This window comes from Callithrix jacchus, chromosome 18 (genome assembly GCF_049354715.1).
Source record: "Callithrix jacchus isolate 240 chromosome 18, calJac240_pri, whole genome shotgun sequence".
NCBI classification, from domain to species: Eukaryota; Metazoa; Chordata; class Mammalia; order Primates; family Cebidae; genus Callithrix; species Callithrix jacchus.
The window spans coordinates 50,950,851-50,968,410 of NC_133519.1; the positions used below are offsets into that span (position 1 = coordinate 50,950,851).

A 17,560-nucleotide genomic window follows, 5' to 3' on the forward strand; every position below is an offset into this window, starting at 1 on the left:
CATGCATTAGGTGTTGTCCTAATGCTCTCCCTCCTCTTAGCTCCCACACCCTGACACGCTCCGGTGTATGATGTTCCCCTCCCTGTGTCCAGGTGTTCTCCTTGCTCAACTTTCACTTATGAGCAAGAACATGAGGTGTTTGCTTTCCTGCTCCTGTGTCAGTTTGCTGAGAATGATGGTTTCCAGCTTCATCCATGTCCCTACAAAGAACACGAATTTATCCTTTTTTATGGCTGCATAGTATTCCATGGTGTATGTGTGCCACATTTTCTTTATCCAGTCTATCATTGATGGATATTTGGGTTGGTTCCAAGACTTTGCTATTGTAAATACTGTCTCAGTAAACAAACTTGCACGTGTGTCTTTATAGTAGAATGATTTATAATCCTTTGGGTATATACCCACTAATGGGATTGCTGGGTCAGTGGAAATTACATATGTACAATCATATATGTACATGTACAATGTATATGTATTCTATACAATTGTATATGTGTATGTACAATGTAAAATATAAATGTAGAACCCCAAATCATAAAAACTGTAGAAGAAAACCTAGGCAGTACCATTCAGAACATAGGCATGGGCAAAGACTTCATGACTAAAACACCAAAAGCATTGGCAACAAAGGCCAAAATTGACAAATGGTATCTAATTAAAGGGCTTCTGCACAGCAAAATAATCTATCATCAGCATGAACAGGCAACCTACAGAATAGGAGAATATTTTTGCAATCTACCCATCTGACATAGGGCTAATATCCAAAATCTACAAGGAACTTAAACAAATTTACAAGAAAAAACCAACCCCATCGAAAAGTGGGCAAAGGATATGAACAGACACTTCTCAAAAGAAGACATTCATGCAGCCAATAAACATCTGAAAAAAGCTCATCATCATTGGTCATTAGAGAAATGCAAATTAAAACCACAATGAGATACCATCTCAAGCCAGTCAGAATGGCAATTATTAAAAAGTCAGGAAACAATAGATGCTGGCAAGGCTGTGGAGAACCAGGAACACTTTTACACTGTTGGTGAGAGTATAAATTAGTTCAACCACTTAGGAAGACTGTGTAGCGATTCCTGAAGAATCTACAACTAGAAATACTGATTAAATATTTTCATTTTTAAAATATGGATGTTAATCTCTGCCATATAAGCTTTTAAAGAGTTTATTATCAAATCTATGTAATATGTATAGAACAATTATTACAATGCTGTTTGTGATAAAATAATATATGTGAAACACTATTACAGTGCCTAATTCATAACAGTTTTCAGTTTCCATTTTCTGATGATGACATTGACGGTGATCCTGAGAGAGCCAAATGTGATGATATAGTAAATTCTGCGCACCTATATAAGCTCTTCGTACAGCATCTGAAATAGCTTTCGGTTTTGTCTGCTCTTCTGTTAACATCGCCAAGGACAGAGTGCTATCTAGAGTTTAGGAATATTAATGATGACAAAGCATCCTTTTTACTTAGCTCCCGATGTACTTTTAACATATTAACCTGAGCCATGTCACTTTACTCATAGACCATGTTTTCTTTAAAATATGATTCCAGTGTCAGTTCTTAGAGAAAATACTGTTTACAATTGGCATAAGCAGTTCTGACTCAAATGCTTTCTCTTTGACAGTGGTATTTGGAAATTAAATGAATAATAATGAGAGTAGCTTGTAAAACGAACCAAGCGCCTCTTGCCTCATGGTGTGTCTGTAATTTAATGTCAAATGAATACACTACAAAAATATAAGACTCAATGCATCTTCAAAGATAAAAAATTAAAATATATTTATGAGCAAGAACACTATATTAAAAGCAAGACCACCTGACTTAAATCTGCAAACAGTTTTTTTAATACACTTGAAATAGAACTTACAAGATAGATGCTTTTAAATCTCTTACTGAGACCAGAATATATTTGGCTGTTGACAGGTGAGAGAAAAAATTATTTGCAAATAAAGCATGCCTTCCCAGTGGGTGATGTGTTTGTGGTGTTTTAAGAAATATGAAAGGCCACTCAAGAGATCCAGTATTACACTGTCTGATCCACTGGCCACCAAGCACATGTGACTGTTAAGCATTTGGAATATGCTAGAACAAACTGCGATGTGCTATGCATGTGAAAAACATCCTGGTTTTTCAAAGATGATATTATTAATAAGAATAGAAAATATCAAATATGTAATATTTGATATTCACTTTATGATAAAAAATTTAAAATATATTTAGTTAAAATATTAAATTTATATCACCTGTTTATTTTTTCTTTGTGGATGCTAGAAAATTTAAAATCCCACTTATAAATTACATCATGATTCTATTGGACAATACGGGACTAGAGTCTAGGAATTGTTCTTGCCTCTAACAAGCTCCTTGTCCTGGCCTCCATGCCTGAAGAGTGCGGGTCTCGTTAAACTGTAATGTTCTCTGGCTTCTCAGATGTCCCACGCCTCCAGTGTGAGTCTTACAGCTCACCCTTACAGTTAGAGTATAGTCCTTAGCCAGAGTTTTATTCTACTTGCCTGTTTGTTTTCTTGCCCTGGAATAGTTTGTCTACATGGAAAAGAGTTTTGTAAAGATCTTTTCCAAATGTGTATATTTTAACAGAATTTGCCTGTGGTAAAAAACCAGTTGCCTAGAGTAATAAAAATGTATTCTTATTTCTTCACTTTGAAATTGTAGTAGCATGCCAAAGATAATTTTTTTCACTTAAATCTTGTTGTTCATAACACAAGATTTATGTCAGGTAGGACTAGTAGGGACAGTCAAATATTACAAAAACAGTTCCATTAAAACTGTCTTTTGTATTTGATATTTAAGCCATTAATAAGAAAGACTGCTTTCTTTGTAGGCCATGGTAAAAAATAAACTTGGAGTGTGTTTGCTTTCTGAACCAAAGGCCTACCTTTTTAATTTCTGATAGATTTTAGTTAATAAAAATCTCTGATGAAGACATTCATTGCATGTGTGTAGGCTTTGTGCAATGGGCAGAAAAAAATCAGCAGGTTTTATTAGCCTCTGGCAATGAAGTTCAGATACACTTAATGGATTCCTTAAGTAGATAATAATAAAAAGAATATTACATGGAGTGAGCCTGTGCCTGCGTAGTGTGAATTCCACTGCTTATTCAGTGTCATTATTTGAAGGAAAAAGTCAGGAACATAAATGGAAAACAATGAGATGAACTAAAGTATTTGGAAGAAAAATGTTTCTATTAAGTTCCCTTATAACCCTACTTTTTTTTTTTTTTTACCTATTTCTTCTTACTTTGTTTTTTTCTTTTTTTAACTCTTTAGTAATAAAAGAGTGAACGTGATCCCTGAAGCATCTATGTACATTGAGGATGTCAGTACCTGTACACAGAAATTGTACTAATTAAACCTGTTCTCATTTGGTGTGTAAAAATACTGTAGTGTACGCATGCTCTCATTTTAGGAGAGTACCTTTCTCAATGAAGTCGCAAGAGATTGGATTAAATGGACTAGGAAAAAGCAGACTCTGAGACAGTTTAGTGCGCAGGATGTTTACTAGGGAGGGCCTTTGGGATAAATCCCTATGGTTAACAGGGTAAGGGAGCAGAATTTGACAGAGAAAAGCCAGCTAAAACACAGCTCGACAGCAGTCTCAGCTGGACCCGAGGGAAGCTCTCAAAGGAAAATAGGCTTTAGAGAGAACTATGCTAGGCCGGAATGGCCGGGCCTTTCTATGCCTGCGTCAGTACTCCATGGATGTGGGCCACCGGGAAGGCGTGACTTGGGGTAAGTGGCTCTCTGTTCCTAAGGACCTCTGAAGGTGCTGACAGCTGAGGTGTCCGCTGACAGTCTTCTTAGTTACTGAGCCCACCAATTAGTACATAATTTATGACAATGTCTGTGACATCTAGTCCTTCCTGACATATATGCATTCACTTATATAGTAAACATGTATTGCGTGCTCTGTATATTCCAAGCATCATGCTAATTTTTCAGGATACATGGAAGAAAATGGAGTCTCTGAACTTCCGATTCTGGCTGCTGAGGTTACTTTTACTGGTTCTCCTGTTTCAGTGATTCTTGGATTCCACCAGAACTTCTTTTCGATTGAGGCTGTTGCCGCCTCGTGATGCATCACACCTTTAGTGTCCTCTTTCCTTCCCAACCCGACGTGTATTCTGTAATTCATCATTATAGTCAGTCCCTCAGTTCCCTTGCTCCTCCCTCCCTCTCTTGTACTCAGCTCACAAACCAGAGATCTGGCTAAATTTATCATCGCAGAGCCTCACCGAAGCAATTAGGATGGCCTGGGGAAAGGATTCACACGGTGCGCACACGCACGCACTCAGGCTGACTCATCTCACTTTAGATCCATGACTGAACTTCAGATATTGGATACTGCATTACTCCTACGCTATACTGCATTTCGTTAATAACTTGATTCCCTCACTGACCCATATGAGTAATTTCAGTCATGTACTGGTAAAAGTTTCGATAGTGGCTCTTCAGGGGGAAAAAGCTTTGATATGTAACACTTGCTGATTTCTGTATTGTAAATATTCCCACTAAGGCTGATTTCAGGTTACCAATGTGACATCACGGAAGGTGGAGTTGGGAAGAGAGGGGTACTCTCAGCTCCCCAGAGCTCAAGGGAGTCGCTTCCAGCATACACTGAGTATAATTTACAACTTTTTTTCTTCCTCTTCAAGGCTGAAATTTCCCTTCTTGCTCACTTTCAGATGATGACCTGCCTTCTTATTGCACTGATAATGTAGAAGCAATTTGAAGGAAACTTCTAGAAGCTTGCACCACCAAATCTACCTGCTTCCCTGTGACTGCCCTTTCCTCATACACCCAGCTTCCCTCCAACCGCCTTGATGATGCCATCCTTCCTCATGGTTGAAGCTAACCGACCAGTGCCTCAGACCCACCCACTCTCCCCTGCTGAGTGGCTTTGCTCTGCAGTGTTTCGTCTCACCCTGCATCACGTTGCTTTCCACGTCACTGTTGTGCTGTCCTCACCGTGCACATATGCTGTTGTTTCCTACTGAAAGTAATGCTAACCCAGCAGCCCCAGAGCTCACTGCCCCACCATCTCTCTCTCCCTTGCAGAGCAAAACTTAAGAGCTGGTTTACCCATTTTTTTCCAGTTTCCTACCACCATTGTTTTTTAATTCTGGGGTTCATGTGTAGGGTGTGCAGGTTTGTTACACAGGTAAATGTGTGTCGTGGTGGTTTGCTGCACTTACAGCCCCTCACCTAGGTATTAAGAACCACCAAGCATCAGTTATTTTTCCTAATGTTCTTCCTCCCCCCACCCCACCCCACCCCCTTACAGGCCCCAGTGTGGTTGTGCCCCTCCCTGTGTCTGTGTGTTCTCATTGTTCAGCTTCCACTTATGAATGTACTATTCCCAGGTGATATGGAACCCTCTCCAGTTGGGGTTTTTTCTTCACTTCTCCTTGAAATTACTCTTTTCAAGTTCACCACTGGCTTTTATAGTGTCAACCTGGTGACTGAATTCCCAGTTTTCTCCTACCTCGACTGACCTTTGAACAGCTGGTCACTTCTCCCTTCTTTACTAGGTCACTGCAGGAACCTTCTAACCCTTCTCTCCTGCCTCCTTCCATGGCCTTTTGCACTCTCTAGTCCACCAGGCATCCAAAGTGTTCTCTTTAAACACGTCATGTCACGTTATTTCCTTATTCTCTGGTTTCCTGTTTTACTCAGACTAACATCCAAACTGGAAAACAGTGGACAACTAGAGACTTCGTGGTGGTTTCTCATCTCTTCCTTGTACTCACGCAGCCCTAGCTGTGTAGGGATCCTCACCGTCCCTTAGATACATCAAGCACTCTCCTGTCCCCAAGGTTTTCTGCTTGGCATTTTCCCCTCCACCTATTAAAAGCCTTCATTGGATGCGGTATCCACACGACCAGCCCCACCCAGTTCAGTTGAGTTGGAACTCACAAGTCACCTTAGTGAGGCCTTCCGGACCAGCCCCCCAAAATCACACTGTCTTTTGCTTTCGCGTTACTGTCTTTGTTTCTTGATAGTATTCATTTCTCCCAACTTTATTATAGAGATTTTGTTTATTGCTATATCCTTACTGACTCTTGATGGCAGACACTCTGATTGGATTGTTGCTGTAGTCTCAGCATCTGTTTATTCCACATACTAAGTACTCAGTAGATATTTGTTTAATGAATGAGAAATTAAGTACACAGTTCAGGAATGTGTTGGTGCCAATGTTTACAGACTTTCACATCGGGGCTTTTATTCTCCAGAGATCTAGTTGTTAAGCATGTAGCAGCACACTACTTACTACAAAGTAAGTAGGAAGATACAGGCCTGAGGTGGGGCGTTTAATATATGGGAAGAACACCTAATATGGAATTGAGACGGAGAGGAGTTGCAATTTTCCTATGGGATATTTCTGGAGAGAATGTTAAAGGGTGAGCACAAATTATTTTATTTAAGGTCTTATTAAAGAGGCTTTGCATAGTGTTCAGTCTTTTTTGCCCTTTTTCCTTTCGCTGTGTGAGGATACAGTGTTCGTTTCCTCCAGAGGACACAGCAACAAGGTGTCATCGTGCAAGCAGAGATGGGGCCCTCACAAGACACTCAACCTGCTGGTATCTTGATCTCGGTCTTCACAGCCTGCAGAACTGTGATAAATAGTTTAGAATTCACCCAATCTCAGGTATTTTGTTATGAAAGCACCGCTGGGCTAAGATATCTTTTATATGTGAATGAGCTCCAAATCCCAAGTGTTTCACATGTGCGTGTGTGTGTGGTTAGTGTGTGTGTGCACACATGTGTGTATGTTTCGGGAGATTACTTGGGTTCCAATTCCTGCTCTACCACTTGCTGTTCATATGAACTTAATAAAATTACTTCATGAAGCACCTAGAAGCACCTCATCTCCTAAAAGCACCCATTTGTTAATTCAATTGCATAGTTTCAACATGCATTTTCAGGGGGATACAAACATTAAGCATAGCAGAGGATAAGTGAAGTTTAGGATGAGGGATGAATTATCCAGAAACAGTGTAAAATAAGAAAAATGAGGGCAAGAGAAAGTTCCCAAGCGATATCAACATGTATGGCATAGTTTGAGGAAGAGGAATGCATAAAAGAGCCTTAGGAAAAGCTAGAAAAGTAGAAAAACAAAGAATCTGAATTTAGAGAAGTGAAAGGATTTTCAGAATGAATGGCCAACAGTATACAATGTTACTGATGCCCATGAGATAAGTCCTGGAACAGTTTTCTGTAGTTAGCAGTGGGGCTGGGCTCTCTGTGTAAGCAACACCATCACAGTGGAGGGCAGAGAAACCACAGATCAACGAATCGGATTTTGACAAATGGAAGGCATGAGGAAAGGAATTCTTTGAAGACGTTTAGCCACAAAAATTAAATAAAGATAGGCCAAATATTTAAAGGGAGATAGAATTTCAGGAGAGAGCTCATTTTATTTTCATGATCTAGAGATGAGCACCTTTAAATACTACTGGCATGGATATTGAGAGGGAGAGGTTAGAAACAGTAAAAACCAAATGGTCAGCGGATGAAACCTTGAAGAGTCAGTAACAGTCAAGAGTGGAAGGAGTTAACGTGGATGTTTCTGATACTCAGGAGACAAGTCAGGTCACCTTGCATTGCACTGATTTCCTTAGAATGAGCTTAAAAACGTAGTCGTCAGTACTATTGGGAAGTTAATCTCAGCCATTCTGGAGTCCTCTTCCCTTGGGAACGGGGGCATCTTTGTCCTTTAGTCCCTGGATAGGTCAGCTTCCTTTTCATAGTTTTCCTGAATTACCCTGAACCAGAATTCCTAAAGCCACTTCCTCTAACTACCTTAAAAAGCTCCTATCTCAGTTCCCAAAATACATGTAATATTTGTGCTTATTCTCAGCCCCCCCAGTCAACCTAGAGCTTGGGGGACATAAAATGATCTGGAAGTGGCACCTGGATACACGGGGTTTAGTGGAATGAGCAGCTTCTGCCTGGGAGGGGTGAAGCAGAATGCGTAGTAAGGAAGCTCACCTTCTAGTCAGGTACTGAAGAGATACCCAGTGTAGGGAGGAGGGCTGGTTACTGTACACGGACGTAAGGAAGCTCAGCTTCTAGTCAGGTACTGAAGAGATACCCAGTGTGGGGAGGAGGGCTGGTTACTGTACACGGACGTAAGGAAGCTCAGCTTCTAGTCAGGTACTGAAGAGATACCCAGTGTGGGGAGGAGGGCTGGTTACTGTACACGGACGTAAGGAAGCTCAGCTTCTAGTCAGGTACTGAAGAGATACCCAGTGTGGGGAGGAGGGCTGGTTACTGTACACGGACGTAAGGAAGCTCAGCTTCTAGTCAGGTACTGAAGAGATACCCAGTGTGGGGAGGAGGGCTGGTTACTGTACACGGACGTAAGGAAGGTCAGCTTCTAGTCAGGTAGTGAAGAGATACCCAGTGTGGGGAGGCGGGCTGGTTACTCTACACGGACGTAAGGAAGGTCAGCTTCTAGTCAGGTACTGAAGAGATACCCAGTGTGGGGAGGAGGGCTGGTTACTGTATATGGACAGATTCATAGGAAACTATAGAACGTTTTGGGTAAAGAAGCAATGAAAATTTGAGCCAGCTGCAAGAGTATAGAAGAATGTGGATAAAGTTAGATAACTTAAGGGTGACCAAGAATAACATTTGATGCTAAAGAATTTCAAACATCTGTCCTGTCCTTCTTTTGGTATATAAAAGCTAACTGTCAAGACTTATGAAATTCCAAAATGTCTTAAAGGTGGCTCCACTTACCTGGCAACCTTACTATTTATTTTTTTTTTATCTTATTATTTTTGATTTGTAAGTACTAAGGCAGACTATGTTCCCCAAGCTGGGGTGGCATCAAAAATACATTTTAAAAAGTTAAAGACAACCACGCGACTTGGTGACAGCAGCACAATGCAAATACAAGTTCGGTCTTTGGGTACATATGTTTAGGAAAGAACGTTAAGAGATCTGTTAAATCCTATTTCCTCTGTGACTAAAGATGCCCAGATTCTCTGCTGAGAATGAGGGGAAGTAGTAGGAAAGGAGTGTGAAGAACTTCTAAAACCATCCCTGTTACTGAAGAAAAATATGATCAGGAAAGGGTGATTTTGGAAAAATATGGTCAACACTTATGTCCAGGACAAGTTTATACATTTGTGGAGGCACTGAACTACCTGCTTTGTTATTTCCCCGACGTCACTCAGTAGTTTGCATTTAACAAAGCATGCTAGTTGGGGTTTTGCCAGGAACATGTGGAGCAAAAGGAAGATGGAAATTGAAGACATTGGCATGGATAGGACTGATTCTAAGTAGGGAAAGAGAATGAAGATAGAATGACAGCTCCAGTTTGGAGAAAATGAAGCAATCCAGGACTCAGAGTTAGGGAAGGCTGGGGAATTGAGGGTTGGGGGGGGGATGACCTTGACCAAGGATTCTGGGAGTATGGCATGGGGTCTCAACGTGACCAAGAGTAGAAAATGATCTGGAAGCCGTACCTAAATACACAGGGTTTAGTAGAATGAGCAGCTCTCACTTGGCAGGTATGCAGAGGAATATGTGTCCGTAAGGGAATTTCAGCTTTTAAGTAGGGGCTGAAGAGAGGGAAGTGATACCAAAGTGGGAGGAGAGGTTTGTTACCATACTTCGAGGGACTCACACGACACTAGATAAAGGTTAGGGAATGAAGCAGCAATGTGAATTTGAGCCAGGTGAAAGAAAAGTACAGAATCATATGGAAGAAGTTAGGTAACTTAAGGGTGACCAAGAATAATTTGACATGAGGGGTCCAAAAATAATTAATCTTCACGGTCTCCTGGCATTTGAGACAGTGCCAGGAATAGTTGGGGTTTGGAGAAATGAGTGAACACTTTGCGCTCTCATAGGACAGCTGCTTTTTGATGGGATTGAGTTTTTGAAGAATTCCAATTATGGGAGCAGATGATCATGGAATTATCTGCTTTTCCATTTTTCTCAATCTGTGTTGGACATACAGGAGTCTTTGGCAATATGGGTCTGTCTTTCTGGCTGGGTTATGCTTGCTTCACTTGGGTTCTTGGATTTTGCTTCCTGTTGGAAACAGCATTTTTCTTTTCAGAAAGTTTATTGTTTGTTTTGATCCCACTAGAAATACCATTGAATTATGTAAGTGGTATAAATTGCTCTTCCTGCCTCTGACCTTTGTATCTGTAATCACAGGGGCCTGGTAATTGGTAGCTGCTTTATAATATGGTTTTGAAAATGCTGCAGAGTTCCTTCTGTGTGCCTAGTTCCCCAGCTACCTAACTCTCTCTGTATTAGTTTGTCCTCACACTGCTATGAAGGTACCACCTGAGACTGGGTAATTTTTGAAAAAAAAAGTGTAATTGACTCATAGTTCCGCATGGTTGGGGAGAGCTTGAGAAACTTACAATTATGGTTCAAGGCAAAGTGGAAGCAGGGCACGTCTTATGTGGCCAGGAGAGAGGTAAGTGGCTGGCGCTTTCCCCTGTGCTTAGGAAAACTGCCAGCCACTTATCAAACAATCAGATCTCATGAGAAAATTCCCTCAGTATCATGAGAACAGCATGGGGGAAATTGCCCCATGATCCAGTCTCCTCCCACCAGGTCCCTCCCTCGACACATGGAGATTGCAATTCAAGACGAGATTTGGGTGGGGACACAAAGCCAAGCCATATCCTCTAAACATTTCATTATATGTTGGTGCTGTGGTTTGAATGTGTCTCCCAAAGTTTATGTGTTGGAAACTTAATTCTCAATGTAGCGGTGTTGAAAGGTGAGAGTTTAAGAGGTGGTGAGGTCATGAGGAGTCTATCCTCATGAATGCATTAATACCATTATTCCAGGAGTGAGTTTTTGAGGGATTAGGGTCCTTGTGAAGAATGAGTTTAGTGCCTTCTCTCATTCTCTCTTACTCATGTGATATTTTCTGCCACCTTATGAAGCAGCAACAAGGTGCTCACCAGATACAGCCCTTTGATCTTGGACTTCCCAGCCTCCAGAACTGTGAGAAATAAATTTCTGTTACTTATAAATTATCCAGTTGCAGGTGTTCTGTTATAGCAGCACAAAATAGATTAAGACGATTGGAGAGTGCTTTTAAAATTCCCAATTCCTTTTTATTTTTAAATTCCTTTTAAATTTCCGAATTCACCATGGGAAAAGAGCAATAAGTGTAGACTTACTGGGCATTCACACTTTAATTGGTGACATCATTAAATCCTTTTCTGAGATAGAGTATGTCTTTGGGAAATACTAAGGAACATGGGAATGGAAGAGGAATAATGTGCAGAAATAGTCTACACAGGATATTAAAGATAAATTAGATAATAAAAAGCATAGTTCTTAATGCTTAGTGTGTGTAAGGCTCTTTTCTAAATGTTCTACAAATATTAACACATTCAATCCTCGTAACAGTCATATGAGGTAGATACCATTATTATCATTCCCATATTACAGATGAGGAAAATGAAGCATAGAGCAATTAAGGAACTTATCCAAGGCCGCACTGCCTAGTGGGCTGGAGTCTATCTTAGGCTAATTGAGAAGCGGCTGAGCATAATGGTTAATGCCATTGCCAGCATATTCACTAATTCTGATGGTTAATCAGTCTTGGGCTTCTAAGCAATTGATAAGGGATGATGCAGAGGATTATTTAAAAGCACCAATAGCATCTGCCTAATTTAGAAGAGAATTGAGAGTGATAAAACTGTCAGTGCCCTCTCCTGTGGTGATTATGCCAGACAGAGAAACTCAATTACATCCAATCAAATCTCTAACTGTGGTGCGGAGTTTTTATTAGTAGTAGTGAAGGCGGAAAAGTACACATTAGATTTCTGAATATGAAATTAATGAGACACATTAAAATTAAAAAGCTTAAGCAGAAAATTTTCAAGCCTGTGTTCTAATTACTTTCCTCATTATGTTTAATATTGTATATTTCCAAATCATATACTGAATGATGGAGTCTGTTGCTGTGTAATATGCTGAATGGCTTTGGAGGATCCCACCTGGAATCAATAGTGTTCTCAGATTATTTAGAAAGTAATCTAAACAGTGGTATTTAATCTAAACATATTTAATTATTAAAGCAGTGTAAAGTAACTTACATGATAAACATGCAATCTCACATCAGTGGGGAAGGAAGAAATTAGCCAATATATGATGCTGGGATAATGAGTTAGCCTGAAGTGATACAAATAGGACCTTGCCCTAATTCCACACACCAAAATACAGTTTATATTTAACCACAGTTTTCCAAATGTCATGAAAGAACTTAGCATATGGAAAAAATGGAGTTTGAGTTGATCCGAAGGACTCAACTCAGGGCCGGCCGTTATCCCACCACCTCTAATGCAGTATCATCAAGCATCACTACGACCCATGGTCTTGAATGGTGGTAAATGGCCACTGTTGTCACATTACAGAGCAAACACTAGCACCTAAAATAATGTCATCGTGCATTTGGACATGAATGAAGATTCATTGTTGAAGAATCTGTATTGGAAATTCTGGTAGTCAGCAGTCTGGCTACATGCAGGATTAATTCATGAATTACTCTCGTTTGGAATTCCAAATAAGTTCTGGACCCATTACTAACTTGGTCATTGCAATTGGTGTTGAAGGAAGTATGACTTCATTTTGACGTGAGGCTTGCATAACGATTCAGAGTGAGCAGCTTAAAGACCAGTTCGGAGGTAAATTTAAGCTCCACCCTTTACTAGCTATATGTTCCTATGTTTCCAAACTTTTAAAAATGTTTAAAATTTTGGGTCTCTATTTAAATACAGGTTCAGTCATTCTCCTGATACATCTAAGTGTTATCGTTTAAAAAAAATCAGTCTCCTTTCCTTTTTTTTTTCTGCCATTCGCTAGGGGAAACAGAATTTCAATGTGGTTTAAAAAATACTATTATATTTGGGGATAGAGGATTCCGTAACCATGCTGATGACTGTGTGAGAAACTGGCGCTCTCCATATCGCCTTCGAGCCTCATCCAGACTATCTTTCCTCCAGTACTTGTCGTTTGGGGATGATAATGCTTTGCCCCAGCAAGCATAAGCTCTGCATCTTCCAACCCTGCCTTTGGTCTCTCATGTGACATCATACTTAGATCCCTCCCTGTCCTTACCAGAGTCACTTCGGTTCCTCCCATAATCTGACGTTTTGCTCCAGACCTTGATGTCATTATCCCGTCAGTTCTCTGCCTTTCCTTGTACCATCAAGATGAATTATTTCACAGGGTGATTAACAGTGGATGTATCACTTCCCTTCAGGTCAGACATCTCCATCATTTAGCCTAATGGCTAAATCACAAAATTTAGAGCACCTTTAGTATATTTGGGTACAAAACTTAGCGTGGGTTTTCAGTCTTCTCCATGGTCAGCTTGTTAGGCTCAAATAATAACTTTCATTTCCTAAATAAATGTCAGATATGATGGTATATGTTCACTTACATGATACCTATCCTAATGAACACCCTGTCTTTGACTGCTGTCCTCATTTTAAAAGTGGGGGTACTGAGGCTGAGTTTCAATAATTTGCCTAAGATGACATATTTGTAAATGTCAGGGTGAGAATTCAAGGTAAATTTTACTTAAAAATCTGTTACTTCTCCACTTAGAAAAATGCATGTTTATTTTTTCTCTCACTTAACTATGATACATGTTGGAATTTTTTTAATATCAAGTACTTTTAAGAGCTTTACTTAGCTCTAAGTAGGAATCAATTATTAATATTCTATTTTGCATTCAGAGAAAGTAAAATGAAGTAGCTATGCTTATTTGACCAAATATCTTCACTTATTTTTTGACTTTATTGATTGCATGATTAAGGTAAATAATAATACAGTCTAGTTATAAGAAAACATGATTTCTCTTTACATTGATTAATCAAATCAAACCTCAAAGAAATCCTCTTATAAAAAGGTTTAATCATAGAGAGTGTTGAAACTTGATTGTCATTGGATTATTTAGAAAGTTTTCAAATATAACAATATCTAAATCACATTTATCCCACAAATAGCAAAGGGTCTTTCTTCTGCAACTATTAATGATAAACTAACATATTCTAAATATTGGTATCAGAGATATGTGCCTTTCTCTGAAATGTAATAGAGAAGATGTTTTAACCATAATGTATCCTGAATGAATTTGAAAATGTATAGTTTCAAATATATTTGATGTTTTATAGGAATTTTTTTTTTGATACAGTGTCTCACCTTTGTAGCCTAGGATGGAGTGCAGTGGTGCCATCTCGGCTCGCTGCAACCTCCTTCTCCTGGGTTGAAGCAATTCTCCTGCCTCAGCCTCCCGAGTAGCTGAGATTACAGGTGTGTGCCACCAGGCCTGGCCGATTTTTGTGTTTTTAGTGGAGACAGGGTTTCACCATGTTGGTCAGGTTGATCTTGAACTCCTGACCTTGTGATCCACCCACCTCAGCCTCCCAAAGTGCTGGGATTACAGGTGGGAGCCACTGTGCCTGGCCTACACTAATATTTTACATTTATTTTTACAGTATAATCCTAATGAGAAATTTCAAAGATCTTCTGACCTTTAAGAGTGCTGAGTATAGTAGCATGAATGCCATTTTATTTTAAATAATGTTTAAAGGATTAGAACAGAGTTATATTTGTCACAGTTGAAAATACTCCAATGTAATCTCTTTTGATTTATGAACCCAAGGTTCCCTGAAGACTTTTGTAAATCAGAGCAATGCTCTGAGTATTCAGATTTGCTTTTAGGTTTCTGATTCACATCAAGATTTGTAATGTCATAATTCGACAACTACCATCACAGAAGATACTGTGATTTGGTATGTACTGTTATGAATGTGTACACACTACTGAGTGAGCAGTTTATGTGGCCTGTAAAGCAAGGGCAAGTTCCAGCATGAAAAGAAGGAGAGAGGATATTGACAAAGTATAGCTTCATACTCCAACAACAGGATTTTGATCATGAAACGCCCACTTTTAAGTTACATTCAGATAAGCCTGCAATTTCATATAAATCTTCAATATACTTTAAATTTTTAGAAAAGGTAGTTGATGCTTTTTCCATTGAAGATCCTGATAGGAAAGGCGCTAATCCCCAAAATGCTTCCCCATTCATTCACTGGAGCCCCGCTTTATTATTTTATAGTGGATAAAAGACGGACTTTTTAGGCCTTTTCCTTTTTTTGTTTTATATTTCAGCATGTTTCCAGCCCACAGACAACATTTATAAATATATTAATCTTTCTTCAGGTACCTGAGCATGATGAATGCGAGCGCATGTTTGCAGCAAAGAAATATGTGCTGTACGTGAGACAGTGTGAAAAACACCGTCTGGGTGTTGAGGGGTAAGTTCTGACCAAAACAATACTTACTCGGGGGACTTCCTGGAGACGTACTACCCTCAAAGGCAGGGAAAACCCATCCGAGGATAGGATACTACTCAGATACCATGCATAGCATCTGGACTCCAGATTGGGAAGGAAATCACGCTGATGACAGTGAAAGAGTTGACCTCAGTATGACTTTCCCAAAACTACAGGTGCAGTTTTCTGTCCTACGTTCCACATAGAACTTTTGGTTATTTTAGAAAAAGTTTCCATGATGGTGTCAAAAGCCAAATCTTGATCTTATTTTTTCTCATATTTAGTACTATCCTTTCAGTAAAGAGATTTGTTGAACACGAGTGTCCAGTGCCCTCCTTACCTCATGGAAGTGTGGAAGGAGACGAAAAGGAAGTGTTAAACCTTATTAGATGAAAACCAGGAGCGTTTTTTAGTGAGGGTGCCTTTGATGGCCCCCTGCTGAGTACGGCATCTGAAACCCTCACACGGTCTCCTCCTTTAAATTAAACCTTTGAAAGACCATGTTCAACTGTAAAGAGTGTTAATTCAAAAGTGATATTTAGAGCTACTGAGACATTGACACTTTTCATAAAATTGGTCAGATTACCCACTTTAACTACAAGGCCTTAAGTGAATGTAATGAGGAGTGGAAAACTTTAATGAAAAAAGAGTTTATACTCACAGTCTCTTATTATTTTAGCTCTTTCACTTCTCTACTCCTCTAAACTCATGATTCAACAATTTCTAATGTTACCATTTTCTGAAGCACACTGACCTTAAAACCGGGCCTCTGACTTCTTCTAGACTACCTGTCTTTTACTCTGCTTGAATTTCTCCCCAAACAGCAACTCCTTTTGGCTCTGGCCTTTCCATATTAGCCGAATTAGACATTTTTAATCTGTCCTCTGCACTCTGTGATACCTTATTTTGATTTCTCTAAATGTTTTGAGAACATCCCAAGACTGTGTCTATAGTTAAATGTGGTTTCTAATTTCACCTGGACACTCCAGCCCAGTGGGCAGTCCTCACGAATTTTATGGCTAGCTTGCTGTCCCATTGTTCATAGAGAATATTTCAACTTACAATCACTTTTCTCCTCATCCTTACCCTGACTGTTCTCACTTTGAGTGTATGTTCTCGTATTTCATAAAAGACTTCTTCAGTCACCTTAACTTACTACACTTTAACCTGCAAACTTATCTACATGTGCTCCCGTCTTTACCTCCTTTTCTTAGTTTTTATGGAGAAGAGCCCTTTTACTCCCTGAGAAAAACCTCTTTACTTACATCCTAGTTTATATGCCTACCTGTATCCTCAGAGATTTTTACTGCATGAATTATCTTGTCCTTTCTACATTTTAGAACTTTTTTTAAACCCCTAAACTTCTTTTAAGTGACTGAGTAGCTACCATCCAAATACAGCGTTCCTCAAAGCTGATCAACTCTAGTTATTAACAAATTCCTCTTTTTCACAATCAAGTACTTGTGAAGAAAGTCTGTCTCACCATCTACATTTTCAATGTCCATTTAAACGTATGGTAATTTGGCTTCTGTACTTATTACTGCATTACAATTGCTTTTTCAGTCTCAGCAGTGACTAGCTCGTGGCCACTCCTTGGTTCTTATGTTACGTGGTCTCCTCATGGCATCTGGCCTTAAGATCGTCATCTTCTCCCCTGGATTTTATTTTACTAGTTATTTGTGATCCCTTGGTTAATGTTCAGCCATGCAGTCAATCATGAACTTGGTAGAAATGCTTGTCTTTTCTCTTTATTACCACCGAAATTCAATGCAATCTCAAGTATCGTTAACTATACTCTGATACTAAACCTTTCACGTAAAGGCGTACCTTGGAGACCTTGTGAGTTAAGTTCCAGACCGCTGCAATAAAGCAAATATCACAATAAAAGAATCACACAATATTTTTTTGTTTCTCGGTGCTTATGAAGTTATGTTTACAATGTATTGGAGTTAAGTGTGCAATAGCATTATGTCCAAAACACAAAATACATGTCTTAGTTTAAAAATGCTTTATTGCTTTAAAATGCTCACAATCATCTAACCTTCAGTGAGTCATGATCCCTTGCTGGTGGAGTATCTTGCCTCAACGTGGATGGCTGCTGATTTATTGGGGTAGTGGTTGCTAAAGGTTGGAGTGGCTGTGGCATGTCTGTGGACTCTTTCATAAAAGATTTTTCTGTAGAAATGCTGTTG

General features: G+C 39.5%; 1 protein-coding gene across 1 annotated transcript in view; it reads left to right on the forward strand.

Annotated features, from left to right (window-relative positions):
- Positions 1-17,560, forward strand: part of LOC128930066 (uncharacterized) — a 332,066-nt gene that overhangs the window by 287,281 nt on the left and 27,225 nt on the right. The window contains exon 6 of the mRNA XM_078355193.1: positions 15,256-15,350. Coding sequence (XP_078211319.1) covers positions 15,256-15,350 — 95 coding nt within the window. The remainder of the gene's footprint in view (positions 1-15,255; positions 15,351-17,560) is intronic.